Source organism: Crocuta crocuta, unplaced genomic scaffold (genome assembly GCF_008692635.1).
Source record: "Crocuta crocuta isolate KB4526 unplaced genomic scaffold, BGI_CrCroc_1.0 scaffold675, whole genome shotgun sequence".
NCBI lineage: Eukaryota > Metazoa > Chordata > Mammalia > Carnivora > Hyaenidae > Crocuta > Crocuta crocuta.
Window position 1 is genome coordinate 2388152 of NW_027528796.1, and position 17885 is coordinate 2406036.

Here is a 17885-nt window from a genome sequence, read left to right on the forward strand (position 1 = left end):
ACCGCTCACGGTCAGCTCCAGACACAAGCGTACGAAGAGGACGTCCAGAAAACCAGTTAGCGCTTGGTGTCCTCTTCCAAGTTCTGAGACTTGTGTGAACTTTTCTTCCACAAAACAGGTACGAGACATAAAGGCTACTGGGAACGAAGCAGTTTACCCCGGGGGAGTCTTCCCGCACAAACGCACCAGAAGCGGGACGCGGCGGCGAAGAGCTGCACAGCGTTTTATTCAGAGACACCCGGGTGAGGCTGGTGCCCGGACAGGGAGCGCTGTCCGCAGGGCAGTTTCACGTCTCGAGGGTTCCTGACCAAGGTCAGCACAGCGTCAGCACTTTCTGGGACGCAGGCACGAGCGAGGGACCAGACCCTCTGCGGACACAGCAGGTCAGGAGCTGCTGCCTTCCGGGACACAGTCTGGGAGCAGGGCCCCCCGCGGGCCTGGGCCCCCCTCACCTCAGCACAAAGCAGAGGGGCCACAGGGGAAGCGCCTCCTGGCTCGTGCTGGACCTGGTGGGGTCACTTCTGGCTCCGTAGCGGCTGCTGCTTCGTCATCTGTGGCTCCTGTCAATCAGCCACCTTCACTCTGGCCCCCGCCCGAGGCCGCCGCCGCCGCCGCCCCTTCCGAGCTCCTTGCACAGCTGGGCCCCCGGGCTGCTCCTGGGGTCCAGTGCGCTCAGCCCCCGAGCCCCGCCGCCGCCGCCGCTGCCGCCGCAACATCCTCTCCGATCCGGAGCTCAGGTCCGGACAGAAGTCCTCCTTGCCGCCTTTCCCTACAACAGCGAGGCCACGTGAACAAGGCACCGGGGAGGCCTGGTTACCTCACTTGCATCCTAAGCAAAAGTGCTGCTGGCTCCAGGGCCACACATGGGACACACGGACACACAAAGAGACCCGACACAGAGACACAGAAGCACGGATGGGCTCGGAGCATCCCAGCAGCACGGAGGTCAAGACCAAAGCACACGTGAGGTCACGGTGGCTCTCGGCTGGGCAGGCGGACCAGACGCAGACCTTCAGGAAAGCCAGTGGGCGGGCTCAGGAGAGGGAAGGTGCGACTCGAGGGGTGAGGAGGCTTGGAACACAGGCTGGGGCAGAGCCAACCTGCTGCATGACCAGACCGGTGACAGGGTCTGGGGGCCCGCCTGGCATCGCCACACGAGCTGGGCCAGATGTAAGCCCACAGAGCGAGGTGGCCTGGCATGAGCAGCAGCTGGGGTGACCCGGGAGACCCTTCACCGGGTGGACACCAGGACATGAGACGTTCAGGCCCCGTGAGCGAACAGAGGGCTCGTGGCCGGGGTGGGGCCACCACACACAGCCCGCCTCCGCGGCAACACACAGCCCTGTGCCCGGTGCTGCAGGGCGTGGGGGCTCCGAGCAGCGCCTGGCAGGGGCCTAACCCCAGTGCCGTGCACAAGCCGGGGTGAAGGGGCAACAGAAGGGAGATAGCCAGCCGGCACCAGAGCCCCGTCACCAGCAGGCACCGCGAGTCCTACCTGCCTTGTTCTGCGACCCGGATTTGGGCAGACGCTTCTTCGTCTTCCTCTCCCGCCCCTCTTCCTGCAGGTACCTGTAGGCCTTTTCTGGAACGTCCTCCTCAGGGAAAAGTCCTAAAGACCAAGGCAGGTGATCAGGAGGCAGAAGGCGGGTTGTGATGCTGATGCTGTGAGTTCAGGGCTGCAAACCGCCACATGGGTGTGGGCCACCTCTGGGCACCCCGTGCGAGAAATCTCCACGGGCTGCGGCAGGAAGTGGGGCGGGCGGGTCCCTTCGGCACCTACCTGATGCATTCTCTAAAAACCTCATGCTGAGAGCGCCAAGAGCCCCTCCGGGCCAACGGCGCTGTTCCCTATGCTGGTGGGGGCGGTGCGTGTGAAACCCACCATACACACGTACGTCACCGTACGTGAATCTTCCCTAAACACCCCGAACTTCGGCTCACAGGGAGCACGAAGCAGTTGGAGGTAGGGTGTGATGGGGGGAGGGAGACACCCGATAACGGGAAGCCCCGACGGCGGAACCAGACACCCTCCCGACGCCACTGTTTACGCTTCTCGCGGGGAGGCAGGGGAGGGTCCATCTCCAGTCACAAGCGGAGGAGACATCCTTCAGGAGAAGCCCCGTCACCAGCCCCTCTGGCCACGCCCTGAGAGGCGCTGCTGTCCACACGGCGTGCGGGCGGCAGGGCGGGCCTGAGAACTCCCTACGCACCCAGGTTCTCGGGCGCCCTGCCCGGGGACCCGCGCGGGGTCACAAGCAGGGCTGAGCCCGTGCGCTGGGCCAGGGCGAGCGGCAGGAGCCCCCGCCCCCGCAGGCCAGTCGTGCCGGGAAGACGACGAGAGCCGGGGCTCGCCGGGAGAACGAGGCTGCGGTCTTGGCCTGAGGTGCTCACCTTCAGCGAGGTCCTGCAGCCTGGAAAGAGAGACGGGTGCTCAGCGCGGCCGCTGCACGAGGGTGGAGGCCGGGCCCCGTGTGCACGGGCCACCCCGCAGGGAGCCCCCCACCGTGCTCTGAGGTCGGGACGGGGGGGAGGCACCGGGCGGAGGGAAGGGCAACTCACTTCCGGATCACCTTGTAGAGGCGTTTCCTGTTCTGGGAAGGGGTGTCCCGCTGACTGGCCGCCGCGAACAGTCTGCTGGCCACCGCCTCGTAATCAAACTGTTGCCCAAAAACAGATGCCGGTCACCTCCCAGGTGCTCTGGGAACGGGAACCGAGCAGAGAGCACAGGGACCGGGTCACAAGAACGTGCCCTGATGGCGTCCTCGAGTCCCCTCCGCTAACGCTGATTGTGTACACGTGTGAGGCAGTGAGCGCAACCCCAGTGCCGCCCACAACATGAGGGGCCCAAGCGGGCCGGCCTCTCTGTGACGCCCCCACCCCGGGCAGCCACCTGAAGAGGAGCAGAAGACACGTCACATTAACTCTGACAGGTGCTACTTTGGCCGGGACACCTAATTCTTACTCTCTTAACAAGGAATCAACATTTGAAAAGTTAGTAATAAGCGTTGTGCGATCCCAACGGGCCCGAAGCCACAGGTCTGTTCACTGGGCTCTGACTCCGAGCCCGGTGCTCCAAGAGGCAGCAGCGAGCATGGCACTTGCAGGGACTCCGTGCTGCTGCACCTGAGGGGCTGGAGCCAGGCCGCGAGCCCAGGCCACCCACCTGGAGGACGGGGCCCGTGCTGTCCTCGCCGTCTCCCGCCAGCTCGTCGCTCGTGTCAAGTGCGGCCCCGCGCACAGAGCCTGGAATAAAAGGGCCCCGTGAACAGGTGCCCGCGCCCAGTGTGCAGGGGACCCCAACATGAACACCTGGGAACCCAGAGCCCCATGTGCCAGGGCCCGTGACCCAGGCAGGTGCAGGCCGCGGTGGGGGTACCGGCGGCCTCACACTGAGGGGCAAGGTGCCAGTGCAGGCCCGGAAATGAAAGCGACGTCCCAGAGGAGGCGGGGCCTGAGCAGGCCTGAGAGCGAAACTATGAGAGAATCACAGTGCGCGTCTTACGTAGCCAACGTAGCGTCAGAAGGTCCAGAGGCAAGGAAGGGGGGCTAGATCCCGCCACCACAGGATGGCCCTGATCTTGGGCCACAGAGACCGTGTTCAGACCACTCGGGGCTGTGCTGTCGCTGCCTCCAGAAGGGTTCTGGACACCAGGCAGGCATGTATGACAGAGATGGGGCGGCGGGGCCACAGGCAGGCTTGGGGGCCTGCAGGAGACTGCTGGATCCGCCTGTGTCGGGGCGACTCGGCCACGGAGGAGGATGGGCAGGGCGTGCAGGGCAGCGGAATCAAGCAGGGGGCGCGGGGGGTGGGGAATGCGAACACAGCCGCCAGGAGCTCTGCAGGGCGCGTGAAGACCCACAGGGGTGGGGAGGGGGGTATGGACCCTTGAATCTACGCAGTCAAATGACCTTCCGTAAGGGCCCTAGGACCATTCACTGGGGAAGGACGGCTCTTCCACGGACAGAGCTGGGAAAACCGGACATCCATGTGCGAGAGCGCGAGGCTGGGTCCTGACCTGGCACCAGACACAAAGATCGGCTTCACGTGGATGAAAGCGCTACGTGCGAAAACTCAAACGATAAACGTCCGAGAAAAAACAGCAAGACCTTCACGAGCCCAGACACAGCAGGACTTCTCAGGTGTGGCCCAGAAGACGCACGTGACAAGGGACAGGCCACCTGAACTTTATGAGAATGAAAACTTCTGTGCGCTGAAAGCTGCTATCAGAAGGCAGCACACGAAAGGAAGAAGATATCTGCAAACCACACACCCGACCAGGCGTGAGCGTCCAGGATGCACGGGGAGCCCGAGGCTCAGCAGCACCCCTGCCCCACCCAAAACCAAAGGCCTGGAACCACCAAGCGCACGAGGATGCTCTGCGTCCCCAATCGTCGGGGACACGCAGACCAAAGCCACAGCAAGACACCCTCACGCCCACGGGGAGGCTCCCGCCAACAGGACACCGGACCCCCGTGCACGGCTGGTGGGAATGCAAAATGGCGCAGCTGCTGTGGAAACCACGTGGGGGGGGGTCCTCATAAAATTTAAGGAATTACGTGTGACCCACAATCCCACCTCGGGGGATTTGCCCCCGAGAACTGAAACACGGACTCCGAGAGATCCTTGTTCAGCCACGCTCGCTGCTGCATTCTTAATAGCCACGATGTGGAAATCACCCCAGGGGGGCTGGACGCACATAACGTGGTCTATACGCGGCGGAACACTATTCAACCTTCAAGGGAAACAAAGTAGAGAAACAGAGACGTGTGCGTGAGGATGTAACGTTGAGTGAAAGCAGCTGTGGCCGCGTACCGTGGGATCCCCTTATATGAGGCCCCAGAGCAACCAGAGTCACAGAGATGGAGAGCGAGGGGGGCGAGTGACTGAGGGGAGAGGGGTCAGGGTTTAACAGGGACAGAGATTCAGTATGGAAAGATGGAAAGTTCCAGAGCCAGACACTGGGGACGGCTGCGCAACCGCATGACCGCATACCACCACCCAACTGAACGCTTAGAATGGTTATCGTAGTAAACTCTGTTTACTGTGTATTCTCGCAGAGTCAGGGGCAGGGAGAGTCCTGAAGCTGGTGGCAGACGCACCCCTGCAGCCACAGGCCACAACCCAGGCCACAGGCCACCTGAGATCAACTGACGTCCCACAAGGACCCACATTAGCATCAAGACTGCAAAGAGACCCCAAGTCCTTCTGTGGGACGTCACCCACAGCCCATCTCCCAGCGGTGCGCCCCAGCACTCACTCACCCGCCCCAGCTTGTGGGCACCTCGTCTGTACCTGGTGCTACTCCCGGCACTGGGGACACAGCCATGAGCAACAGAACTCCCCGTCCTGGGGGAGCCAACATCCGGTGGGGCAAAACCGACAAAAGTGACTTATCTAACTTTAAGTGATTTGTGCCAGAAAATGCGGCATCTTGCAGAGAAACCCAGTGAACGAGGCCAGGTAGGGGCTGGGAGGCTGTGTTCAGACAGGGTGGGCCGGGTGGGCCCAGCGACAGAGGGCGAGGACCGGAGAGGAGGGGTGAGCAGGGCAGAGGTGCTGGGAGGATCCGAAGTCAGAAAGGAGCCAGGGAGTCAGAACAGCGTCCTGGGAAGAGGGGCTGGGGGGGACCCACATGCTGGTTTCTGAAGGCCGCCCGGGTCTGCCGGGCCGAGGACAGAGGCTGGGGGACAGCTCAGAACACAGGGACCAGGCCAGAGGCAAAGGCAGGGACCCCAGCAAGCCCCCAAAGCCTGCCGGGCCAGGACAGGCGCCGGCACGCTGACTGCGCTGTGACCCTCACCTCTGCGCGGCTCCTTGGACGGCACGTGCCGCTCCCGCTCGTCCTCCGACGGCCCGCCCCCCTCGTGCGCCTCCAGCTCGTTCATGAGGTCCTCGATGGCAAACGGCGCCTGTTCCACGATCGTTTCAAAGACGCCCCGAGTGATGTTATGCAAGACCAGGGAGCTGCGGGGAGGCCGGAGCCGGAAGCGGGCCGGTTAGGTGGGCGCCCATCNACTTGGCCTCTCTCCCCGAACGGGAGCCGCGCCTTCCCAGAGGTGGGCACCCCAAGGGAACTCCATGAGAAAGAACTGGCCGGGGAAGCCCCTGCCACTCACTCCTTAGTCTGGGCGGCGATTCTGCAAAAGGGCTCGATAAACTTGAGGTTCTGGTCCGCCGTCAGCTACGGAGGGAAGAGACAGGCACGGCCTGAGGCCTTCATGCCTCAGCACAGGCCAGAGGCTCGGCCGCCACCCTCAGCCGCCGTCCTCACCTCAGCGGCGCCCACTTTGCTCAGCTCCTCCAGGAAGATCTCAAGGAAATGGCTCTTCACCCCGTTGGGGGCCTGGCTGTCGGGGTGCAGGATCTCCGTTGTCAGCAGCTCCAGCAGCTGCTCCACCTGCCTGAGGAGGGAGACAGGCAGGTATGGCAGGCGGCCCCCACGGGCGACGACCCCAGCAAGGACCCTCTACCCAGTGCGGAGCTCCGACGGGGCACCATCACGGGCAAGCTCCCCCCCTTCCAAGGCGCTGCTTTCCGCGGGTGCCGCCCTGGTGATCCGGGTCTGTCCCGGCACGAAGGACTTGTAATTACAGAGGTGGGACCGCTGTCGGCGCCTGCACGTGGGGCAAGACTGCATCTCAGCTCCAAGGGCCTTCCCTTCTGTCACCGTGGTGGGGCCTGGTGTGATGAGAGGCTGCCCCAGCTCGTGTCGCACTGCTGTGTCCTCATGGGGAAGGCACACCAGGACAGAGCCCAAGGAGAGGAGGCGGGAGGCCAGTTCCCTGGTTCCATGGAGTGCATGGCCCGGTCTGCCACCCCCCCAGCATGCTGGTCTCCGTGGCCTCAGAGGCCTGGGGCTCCAAGGTTAGAGAGCCCTGGCAACCAGTCTCTGCCACTCTAGATGCATCAAGGCGCGTGGTAACTAGCATTCCCTTCGCCTGACAGTAAAACGCGCCTTCTGTAACGAGCCGCGTGGATGAAGCGATGCTGGGCCGCTCAGGGGACTCACCGGCTGGGGAAGGGTGCCGCCGGCGGCTCAGCAAAGGGACCCCTCCCCCAGGCCAGTGCCAGTAACCAGGCTCAGGCAACCGCGCGGGCCGGCTGGGCGGGGACAGGCAGCGCTGCTGACCCCAGGCCAGCGGGAAGCGACCAGCTTCTTCCAAAGGATCTTTGCATTCGATTCCCGGCAAGGAGGGCAACCAGAGTTAACAGAAATAAGACGTCCCTTTAACATGGTGCTCTGCATAGGCACCGGCCACCTACGGGGACCCAAATCCTGTCCGGTGGGCAGGCTGGCCTCGGGGCCCCCAGAATCACTCACAAGCAGAGGCACCCCTCCCTAAACGCGAAGTCACTCATGATCAGGGACTACGGTCTGCTCCTGCTGAGCGTGTTTACGTGCGAGAACGCACCCCAGGGCCAAGGACGGCGCCTCCGCACAGGACGAACCGCCTGGGCCGGACACACGCCTCGTGCGGCAGCGGCCGGAGGCACTGGTTTTAGGGTCCACGTACTTGAAATGAGCTCCTTTGGCATACAATTCTTAGTCACAAGACCATTCAGGACACATGGTTTCCGACCCCCTCCCCTTGCCCCGCCCCGACACCACGCAGCAGAACGCGGACGCGAGGGCGTCTTCACGCGTCATCCGCACCTCCTGCCCCGCACGCAGACCCCGGCGGCACCTCAGAGCTCGTTATCTGCTGCACTTAGCATTGCCGTTCAACAGCTCACAGAAGCGTTCTGAGCTCCTTACACTGGGAACGTGGCACTCTCACAAGAAAACAAGCCCAAACAAACAATTTGAATTTTNACAGCTCACAGAAGCGTTCTGAGCTCCTTACACTGGGAACGTGGGACTCTCACGAGAAAACAAGCGCAAAGAAACAATTTTAATTTTAAAAGCTTTAAAAGGGCAACTCAGAAACCCATCTGGTGCCGCGGATCTCGGCCCGCCTCCTGGAGGCGTTGACAGTGGCTGCCACCACTGGGACACACTGCCCAGGTGGCCTTGCCGGGCATGGTCCCGGGAGTGGGGAGGAGGGCTCGGGACTGGAGCCGGGGGAGCCCCTGGCTGGCTGCAGACCTGGGGCTCCTGACACGGGGCACAGTGACCTCCCCATTACAGGCGCCACTGTCAAAAGTGTCAAGTCTGGGGCGCCTGGGTGGCTTAGTCGGTTGAGCGTCCGACTTTCGCTTAGGTCATGATCTCGCGGTTCGTGGGTTCGAGCCCCGCGTCGGGCTCTGTGCTGACTGCCAGCTCAGAGCCTGGAGCCTGTTTCAGTCTGTGACTCCCTCTCTCTCTGACCCTCCCCTGCTCATGCTGTCTCTCTCTCTCTCTCTCCTAGAAATAAATAAAAAAACATTAAAAAAAAAAAATTAAAAAAAAAGTGTCAAGTCTGAATGAGTTAAAAATGTCTACAACTAGACACAAATAGCACGATATGAGAGCCAAACGCACCACCTTATACTAAAAACAAAAGCGCCTTAGCTGTGTGTGAACCACGCTGAGAAACAGGATTAGGTTATTTATAATGAGAACTCAACTTGGATTCAGAGCAAGAACTCACCAGCGAGGCTGAAAACACTCATTCCCACAAACACAAGAACCAACTATAATTTTATAAATCCCTTCACGTGAAGCACCATCGGGTCACCTTTAACAGGAAGGCTGACTTCTCTTTGTGACAAACTACAGAAGAAACACATGACCCAGCCCCCCCCCGTAAAGGAACGCAGGCTCGCCCGGAGCAGCACAGCGGCTCAGGATGCGTGGTGGTACTGACCTTTCTTCCCACCCCTGCATCTTCAGGGCCTTCAAGGACTCGCTCAGGACCATCCGCATGAGCTGTGGCATGAACGGAGACCCCCGTTAGTGGGAGCAGAGTGCCGGCTTCCCCAGAATCCCCTCCGCCCCGGTCACCCCTGGGGCCCAAAGCGCAGAGCAGGCCCCCCAGAGCTGCAGGCGGACAGGACAGCAAGCCTTCGGGGCTCTGAGTCCGGAGAAGGCACCGCTGCCCCCACGATGGGATGTCACTGCCTTCCAAAAGCACCGGGAATTCCAGCTCTCAGGGGACACGTTCAGGGGTGCTGGCAGCGCCAGAATCAGAAGCCAAACGGAAGTGTCTCGTTTCAGCACTGGGAGCAGGGAACCACGTGCGGGTCCCCCCGGGGAGGCCAAGCGCTTTGGGAAAACCGGGTCTGAAACAGGACGGCCCCCCTGGGTCCCCCAAGGACTGCTCTTCCCAACACTGGACGCATCTGCTCGCTCTCGCCCTTCACATCGAGTCCTGACTCCTCCCGCAACTCCTCGCTTCCCGCTACAAGTGCCCTTCCACCCGGTCTCCCTCCCGTCCAGAGGCGAAGCAGCACGCCCTGAGGGGTCCGGCAGTAGCGAAGGGACGAGGGCGCACAGGGCACAGCTGGCGCCCAGAAGACCCAGTCCCTGGGGACACAAGGGCCGATGTGCCATCACTCCCGGTGCCCGCGGCAGGGCTGTGCTGCTGGCCGCACTCACACGGGCCCCCACCTAGCACAGACGCCATCCTGCCGGGGTCACAGCAGCTACGTCTCAGGGGACGGGCAGCCGACTTACACAGAAGCCCCTCTGTCCCATAAGCCTGTGCCCCGTGTGAGCGCCCAGCCACCGTGGCCCTGCCCTGAAGGTTCTAGCGCCCACACCCTCCTTCCTTCCTGAGCTCCATGCCCTGCCTGCTGGCTGGCTCTCACCTTGACACCTGCGACACACAGTGTCCACGCGGCCCCATCTGGGCTGGCAGCCAATCCGAGTAAGGAGAGCCCCGCAGGGCCCGTCCCCAGCGAGGCCCAGCCAGCGCCCCACCGCGTCCCCCCACTGGGGCCTGCCCTCAGCTAGCAACCCTGGCCCAAGTCCCAGCGGACACCACTGCAGTAACGAGACAGTGGTCCACGTGGGGAGGAGGGAGGGCGGCAAGATCCCGAGTCTATAAAGCTCCACTTTTCCTAGATTTCTGTGAGCAAACGAGTAGCCCAAGTTCGCAGGAACCTACGTTCACAGGAAGGCAGCGTGGGGAAACCGGCGACCCCACCTATAACTACCAGGTGACTCATCCTCACACAGAGAAAGGTATCACAGGCAGGAGCCCGCTGTGGCCCCGAGGGTCTGGGCCGCGGGCATGAGCCCCACGCAGGCTTGCTGGCTCCCACAAGTCCACGGCTGCTTCACCAGGGATGCGCCACCAACTCCCCCCAGACACCCCTGCTCTAGACCAAAACCCGCACATCAAGTTCTGAAGCGTCCTTGCGCTCGCCAGCCCTGAGATGGGGCGGGTGCTGGAGAGGCCCAGGCCCGTGCTCCCCTCAAGGCCCTCAAGGCAGGAAAGGCTCAGAGGCCACACCCCTTGGTGCTGTGCCCCCACCCTGCCTCCTGCCCCTCCCCCACCGGCACCGCGGGGCCCTCCTCACCATGTAGAACTTATCCAGGCGCAGTCTGTCGATGCCAGGCCACTCGCGGTTCATGGTTTGCCAGAACGTCTGAAGGAACAGGTGCCCTGAAGGAGAGAGGCCAGAAGGGGGTCACAGGAACGCAGAGGCTGCTCTCAGAAGCGAGGTGACAGAGTGTGGGGAAACGCGGTCAGGACGGCACGCGCGGCCAACCCCGGGTCCCCAGCCCCAGGCCGTGGAGCTCAGAAGCAGGGTTAGAACCAGGCTTAGAAAGGGAACTAGGGGGACCTCAGATGGCAAGCAGAGCCCAGCTACAACCTCAAACCGCAGCCACGGCCTCTGAAGAACGGGCGCACAGAGCTGGCAAAGCCGCCAGCCAGTGAAGGGGCTGCTCCAGCCAGCACCCGCCCCCGACACCTGGCCCCCACACCCGCTAACCCGCTCAGGCACATGACACTACGGATAACACGAAGTCACACACACAGTGCGACAGGCTGTGTCCCCCAAATGCACGTCGAAGCCCTAACTCCAGGATCTTGGAATAACTTTATCTGAAGATCAGGTCTTTAAAGAGGTGATGAAGGTAAAATGCGAGCAGTGATGTGGCCCTAAGCCAATCTGACTGGTGTCCTTGTAAGAAGAGCTCAGGACACAGACACACAGAGGGATGAACAGGTGAGGACAGCGTCTGCACAGCCAGGAGCAAGGCCTCGAGGAACCAGCCCTGCCCACGCCTTGTTGGGCACCTGGAGTTGGGCACCACAGAACTCTGCAGGGAGCGCAGCAGCAGCCCGAGCAGGGGCTCCCGCTGGCTCTCGGTCTCGGGACGCCAGCCCCCCACGCCTGGCAGCCGGCGCCCAGCAGCTCTGCCCTCATCCCAGGGCCTCCCCAGGGCAAGGGTACTCACGTGCCTCTGTGCTCTGAAAAGCGTGGATGAGCTGGGAAATGGTCCTCCCTAGTTCCTCCTGTGTGGTACACAGTGAAAATCACTCTCAGACCCTGAAGAAACGTGGTCTTACAAGAAGCCACAGCAGAGAGGGGGGTGCCCAGGGGGCTCAGCAGGTCAAACATCTGACTTCTGCTCAGATCATGATCTCACGGCTCTTGAGTTCGAGCCCTGCATCGGGCTGTGTGCTGACAGCTTGAAGCCTGGAGCCTGCTTCTGATTCTATGTCTCCCTCTCTCTGCCCCTCCCCACTCATGTTCTGTCTCAAAAATAAATATTAAAAAATTTTTTTCATGTAAAAGGATGTTATTACAATATTTTTTGGGTTTCTTGTTTATCTACTTATTTCACTGTTTTTTTTAATTTACATCCAAGTTAGTCAGCATATAGTGCAACAATGATTTCAGGAGGAGATGCCTTAATGCCCCTCACCCATTTGGCCCATCGCCCCTCCCACAACCCTCTGTTTATTCTCTAAAGAGTCTCTTATGTTTTGCCCTGCTCTCTATTTTTATATCATTTTTGCTTCCCTTCCCTTACGTTCATCTGTTTTGTACCGTAAATTCCTCATATGAGTGAAATCACATAGTAACAGTCTTTCTCTAATTTCCCTTAGCATAATACTCTCTGGTTCCATCCACGTAGTTGCAAAAGGCAAGATTTCATTCTTTTCAACTGCCGAGTAATAATCCGTTGTATACATAAGCCACATCTTCTTTATCCATTCATCCATCGATGCACATTTGGGCGCTCTCCATACTTTGGCTACTGTGGATAGCGCTGCTATAAATATGGAGGTGCATGTGCGCCTTCGAAACAGCCCACTTGTACCCCTTCAACAAATACCTAGTAGTGCAATTGCTGGGTCGTAGGGTAGTTTCATATTTAATTCAAAAAAATGTTCTTAATGAAAAACAAAAAAAAAGCATCAAAGCCGTAAAACTGCACCCAGTGTCTTGGGCCACATGAAATGCCCATCTGTCCACCCACTGATCCCGCTGCTCCGGCTTCTGCTGGCCCCTGCCCCCCACCACACACACACTCACCTGGAGGAGTGGCTTGTCCTGCATCCACATGCAGTAAAACAGTCCTTTCCAGACCTTCAGCAGCTCATCGTGAGTGAAACCACCTGCACCGGGATCGGCAACACTCAAGTAAAGCCAAGGTTTTAACGCCAGGAACAAAGCCAGAGAAAAGCGACTCCCTGAATTACATCAAAGCCTCGCACCGTAAGGGCACCTGGCCGTCTCCTCCCATGCCATCCTCTTGGCTCAGAACCCGCTGGGCCTGGACCTAGTCTCCCAGGCAACGGCCATTTCATTCATTCAATAAACAAGAACCTACAAGTATCTGTATTCCATTTCTGGACTCTCAACACAACGGGAATTTGATGGTCCTAAGTCACTCAGCTCTGCACTTGGCGTGTGCGCACTTTTGTGCCAGGCTTCAAATTTTAAAAGAAAAAGTTAAACCATTCAGATTAGTAAGGAAGACATAGAGAATCACTTGAAATATTTACAGAGATCCTACATAAGGGCCTGGCACTCCGTTCCGGAAGCCACGTTTCTGACTTTAGCACCAGGAACGGACTCACCTGGAGGGTTTCGGACTCATTAGGGCTGGAATGGGACTCAATAATTTGCATTTCGAACACAAGTCCGGGTGACGCTGAAGCTGCTGATACAGGCCACGTTTTCAGAGCCAGCGTTAAAAGAGACCAGTTCACAAGAAGCATGTGCTCTGCCCTGGCAGAGGCTACACTGCAGCTAACTCACATCAAACCCAATAATTACACAAAGAGGAAACTGCCGACGGCAACAAATGCCGCCCTGAGGGGAAAAGCCGAGCGCCCAAACCCCGGGTAGCAGAGATACGGGGACACACGGCCTGATGACGGCGCCGGTTCCCGGGGCGGGGATTCTGGGCTGAGAAAAGGAGCTAAGACCTGGAGAGGGGGTTCCACGAAGAGGAACACGTGGTCACCGCCCCCGCGGGGCCGCAGGTGGCTGGGGAGGGGAGGGGACGCAGGCCGAGAGCTCGGCGGGCAGGGGAGGGGAGCGTGGGGAGGGGCACNTGCCGCCCGCTGAGTCCTGGCGACGATGTATTTCCGGAGCTTCCTGACCGCCCGGTCCCGCGTCACCTGCTCGTTCCCCGCCAGACGCTGGGCCAGCTGGATCTCCGGGGGCAACTGCACGCGGGGACCCATGGCGAACGCCACCGACCCCCGCGCACCCGGGACCACGTCGCTTCGCCTGGGCGCGCGTGTGACGTCACAGACCGCGCCGCTCTCTCGGTCGTGCGCGTGACGTTACCGCCCTCGCTCGGCGCGCGCGAATGACGTCACGGGCCGCGCCGGCCTCTCGCGGGGAGCAAATACCGCCGCCTAGCGGCCGGTCCAGAATGGCCGCTTCGCCTGGTTCTGCCGGCTGACCCTGCGCCCTGGACGCTCGGGGTTAAAGAGAGACCATTATGGGGCGCCTGGGTGGCTCTGTCGGTTGAGTGTCAGGAATCTGCATTTAGGCTCAGGTCCCGATCTCAGCGTCGGTGAGATCGAGCCCTGCATGGGGCTCCGTGCTGGCAGTGCCGAGTCGGCTTGGAATTCTCGGTCTTTCCCTCTCTCTCCCCCTCCCCTGCGTGCGGGCGCGTGAGCTCTCTCTCTCCCCCTCTCAAAATAAATAAATAAACTTGAAAAAAAAAAAAAGAGGAAGAGGTCATTAAGCGTGTGCCAGACATTTAGGGGGCTGCAGTTCACTCCGCCAGTGAGGGGGGCTCTCAGCAAGGGAAGCCAGAGAGCAAGCAGAGGGCTCCGTGCAGCCCCCCCGACCCTTGATGCAGGCGACAGACATCTGAAAAGGCAACAACGGAGGAAAAACATGTCTCGGGGAGGGGGTGTCGGCCGCACCCCAAATGGCCTGGCACCACCAGGGCACCGTGTACCAGTCTTCCCGAAGGGTCTGTCACAGCCACTAACTCAGGAAAGGCAGGGAAGCCCTGGCGCTGCCTGGCCAACTGCTCGCTCCCAGGAATCGAGGGGCCCTTGAAGCGCAGCTCAGGGCTGGGTTTGCCAGCGCTGTCGTCGGCCCAGAGCCTGGGTTAAACATCTCAAGAGAAGCCAAGAGCTCAAGAGAGGAGGGTTCAGGAAAGAGAAAGGTAGAAATTTGCTCTGGGTGCTGGCTATTGGGACATAGCGGACTCCAGCTTTACTAACTGGCCTCTCCACTGCTGGCAAGATGGACAGCCTCAAGGGTGTTTTCTAGAGTTTTCTAGAGACAGCCTCAAGGGTGCGTGTAAGAGGGCAGGCAGAGTGCATGGTCACGGGTGGGTCTGGTATGTGCTCAGCCGCTGGTCGCAGGCAGGGAAGGGGACGTGCTGCATGTAGTCTTCTAGACACTCTGTTGCTATGAGGGCTTTTCTGGTCAGATGTTGCAATGGTGTGGTCATTGTCAATGTCAATGTCTCAAGAAAGTGCAACAAGGAATAACCATTGGCCTCTAGGGTTGAGAGGGCTCACTAACACCAGCATCACTTGCAGCACAGGCTGGCCGGAACCTTGCCCAGCCTTTAGGTCTGCACCCCTGCAGAGGAAGGCCCTCTACAGAGTGTGAGAAAACAGTCGTGAACCCGGGTCTGGGACAGTTCCCGGACAGCTATCCTGTTCTCTTCACAAGTTAATGTCGTAAACAAGGAAGGAATGAATGAGCATATAAAGGAGGGAGAATGAAACCTACAAATATCGACTGGATCCTGGTTCAAAGAAAAAGCTGAAAGGTCATTTTGGAAACAATTGGGAAAGCTTGCATACAGGCTAGATGTTAGATTATAGTACAGAATAGTTTCTTTTCTCAGGTGTGACTCCTGTTTTTGTAGAATGGGGTTCAGCCTGTTTTTTCTTTCTTCTTTTTAATGTTTATTTATTTTTGAGAGAGAGAGAGAGTACAAACGAGGTAAGGGCAGAGAGAGAGAGGGAGACACAGAATCACAAGCAGGCTCCAGGCTCCGAGCTGTCAGCACAGAGCCTGATGTGGGGCTCGAACTCAAGAACCGCGAGATCATGACCTGAGCCAAAGTCAGACACTTAACCAACTGAGCCACCCAGGTGCCCCATCAGCAGGGTTTTTCTTTAAAGGGTTATGTGTCCAGGGATCCCAAGATGACCCCCAGGCTCCCTGATTTGCTAGGAGGATTCATGGCTATGATTTATGATGGCAAAAGAATACAAAGCAAAATCAGCACAGGGAAAAGACTTATAAACTGAGTCAAGGAGGAAGCTTCCAGAAGCTTTTCTCAGTGGGGTCACACAGAATTCACTTAATTCCCCAGCAAAGAGCTGTGACACATATGTGGGATGTCATTTACCAGGGAGCTGGTCAGAGATCAGCACCTGAGGCTTTTACCCAGGGCTGATCCCATGGAAACCCCCGGCCTGGCTTGTACCAAAATTCCAACCCCCAGAGGGAGAGCGGGTGTTCAGCATAAGCCTGTGAAAGTTAGCAAAGGGAGACCTCACTGGAATGGAGTTGAGAAGCTAAAAGGGGGGGTCCCTACCCCTCAGCTTCAGTCACAGGAACAGTTGTCAGTTACAGAGCCGGCAGAAGAGCCTCCACGTGCGAGAATCCTCAGTGACAGGTCCCAACAGGAAAAGATGTACTTTGCGTCTCTTACCGGGAACTGGCCACCTGTGCAATGCAGCTAATGAGAAATGACTGTCACCCCGAACTCCTGCCTTTCTCCAATGGACTTTTGTTCAGAACAGCCCCTTCCCATTTGTTGGACGAGCCTGTGCAGTTTTTAGCAGCTTGCTTGCTCCCCAGTGTAATTCTCTGCCATTCCTGAACAAACCCATTTCAGCTGGTAACATAACGGCTGTATTTTCAGGGTCAGCTAGCCGCATGGTTATGCAAATGCTTCGGCTCAGCGGGGCACCATTATCACCTAGTGCTGGGAACCCCCTTGACATCCGCGTTCTCAGACACCAGCCGACTGGAGGAGCACGGGTTCTAAGGAAAGCAGTCAGGACTTACCTCAACTCTCTACACAGTTGTAAGATAGTGAATATTTTCAGAATTAAAGGCCAGACAGCTTCTACTGTGGTGCAAAAGCAGCCGTAGACAACGTGGAACTGATGAGCATGGCTGTGTTCTGGTAAAACTTTATTTCAAAACCAGGTGGTATGTGGGGCGCCTGGCTGGCTCAGTCGATGGAGCATGTGACTCTTGATCGCGGGGTTGTGAGTTTGAGCCCCACAGTGGGCGTAAAGCTTACTTTAAAAAAAAAAAACTTGGGGCGCCTGGATGGCTTAGTCGGTTAAGCGTCCGACTTTTGCTTGGGTCATGATCTCGCGGTTCGTGGGTTCGAGCCCCGCGTTGGGCTCTGTGCTGACTGCTAGCTCAGAGCCTGGAGCCTGTTTCAGTCTGTGACTCCCTCTCTCTCTGACCCTCCCCTGCTCACGCTGTCTCTCTCTCTCTTTCTTCTAGAAATAAATAAAAATATTAAAAATAAATAAATAAAAATTAAAAAAATTTTTAAAAAACCAGGTGTGATGGATTTGGCCCATGAACCATAATTCGCCAATATCGGGTATCGAAGAATGTCCTTATTTTCAGGAAATATCTGTATAAAGTGGTAATAGTGACGTGTCATGATATCTGGAAGTTAATTCAATAAATAAATAATCATGTGTGGTAGGAAAGCAAATGTGGCAAACTGTTAGCAAAGGCTGACATTGGCAAAGGGGGACAGGAATACAGGGCTGTGGTGCCATCTTTTCCCAACGTTCTCTATTTTTGGAGATTTTCATGAAAAGAGTTGGGAAATATTTTAGAAACTGGTTTTAGAATCAGAATGAGATCTTTCACCAACTGTCTAGGTCCCATTGATAAACAGCAACACAATAAACAAGACAAGGTTGGTCACGAAGTGACGCACCCTCTTGTTATCCAGACAGAAGGCAGAAGACAACCAAACCTGAAGAAAAGAGTGACTTTAATAAACACACAGTTAAGTTGTGAGGCGAAATTTCAACAACAAAATGCAATGACAGGGCGCCTGGGGGACCCAGTCGGTTGAGCGTCCGACTTCAGCTCAGGTCATGATTTCACGGTTCGTGGGTTCGAGCCCCGCGTCAGGCTCTGTGGTGACAGCTCAGAGCCTGGAGCTGCTTCAGATTCTGTGTCTCCCTCTCTCTCTGACCCTCCCCTGCTCACGCTGTCTCTCTCTCTCTCAGAAATAAATAAAACATTAAAAAAAATTTTTTAATGCAATGAAATGCACCAATATATAACTAAAATAGGCTTTACCGTATATACAGCTATTAGATACTGGCAGCTAATAAAAGATTTGTATCATGTCCATTTACCAAAATAATAAAAGTGCTATGTTCTAAATGCAAAATTATCAGGTGTTCCTGGGTGGTTCAGTCCGTTGAGTATTGGACTTCGGCTTGGGTCATAATCTTGCAGTTGGCGGGTTCAAGCCCCATATCGGGCTCTCAGCTGTCAGCAAGGAGCCTGCCTCAGA

General features: G+C 58.0%; 1 protein-coding gene across 3 annotated transcripts; it reads right to left on the reverse strand.

Moving 5' to 3' along the window:
* Positions 1-206: 206 nt before the first annotated feature.
* Positions 207-13626, reverse strand: RRP1 (ribosomal RNA processing 1). Of its 3 annotated transcripts, none has more exons than XM_077755436.1 (13): positions 13443-13626; positions 12416-12498; positions 11331-11388; positions 10445-10530; positions 8788-8849; positions 6273-6402; positions 6118-6182; positions 5802-5965; positions 3164-3243; positions 2560-2657; positions 2392-2411; positions 1496-1609; positions 207-769 (listed from the first exon to the last, which is right to left on the reverse strand). In XM_077755436.1, exons 1-13 carry the CDS (start codon positions 13573-13575, stop codon positions 564-566), a joined length of 1299 nt encoding a protein of 432 aa, XP_077611562.1. In that variant the 5' UTR covers positions 13576-13626; the 3' UTR covers positions 207-563. The 3 variants fall into 3 exon arrangements, with proteins under 3 accessions (XP_077611562.1, XP_077611564.1, XP_077611563.1); XM_077755437.1 differs by having other exon boundaries at positions 635-769; positions 1500-1609; XM_077755438.1 differs by lacking the exons at positions 12416-12498; positions 13443-13626 and having other exon boundaries at positions 11335-11385.
* Between the last annotated feature and the right edge of the window lie 4259 nt (positions 13627-17885).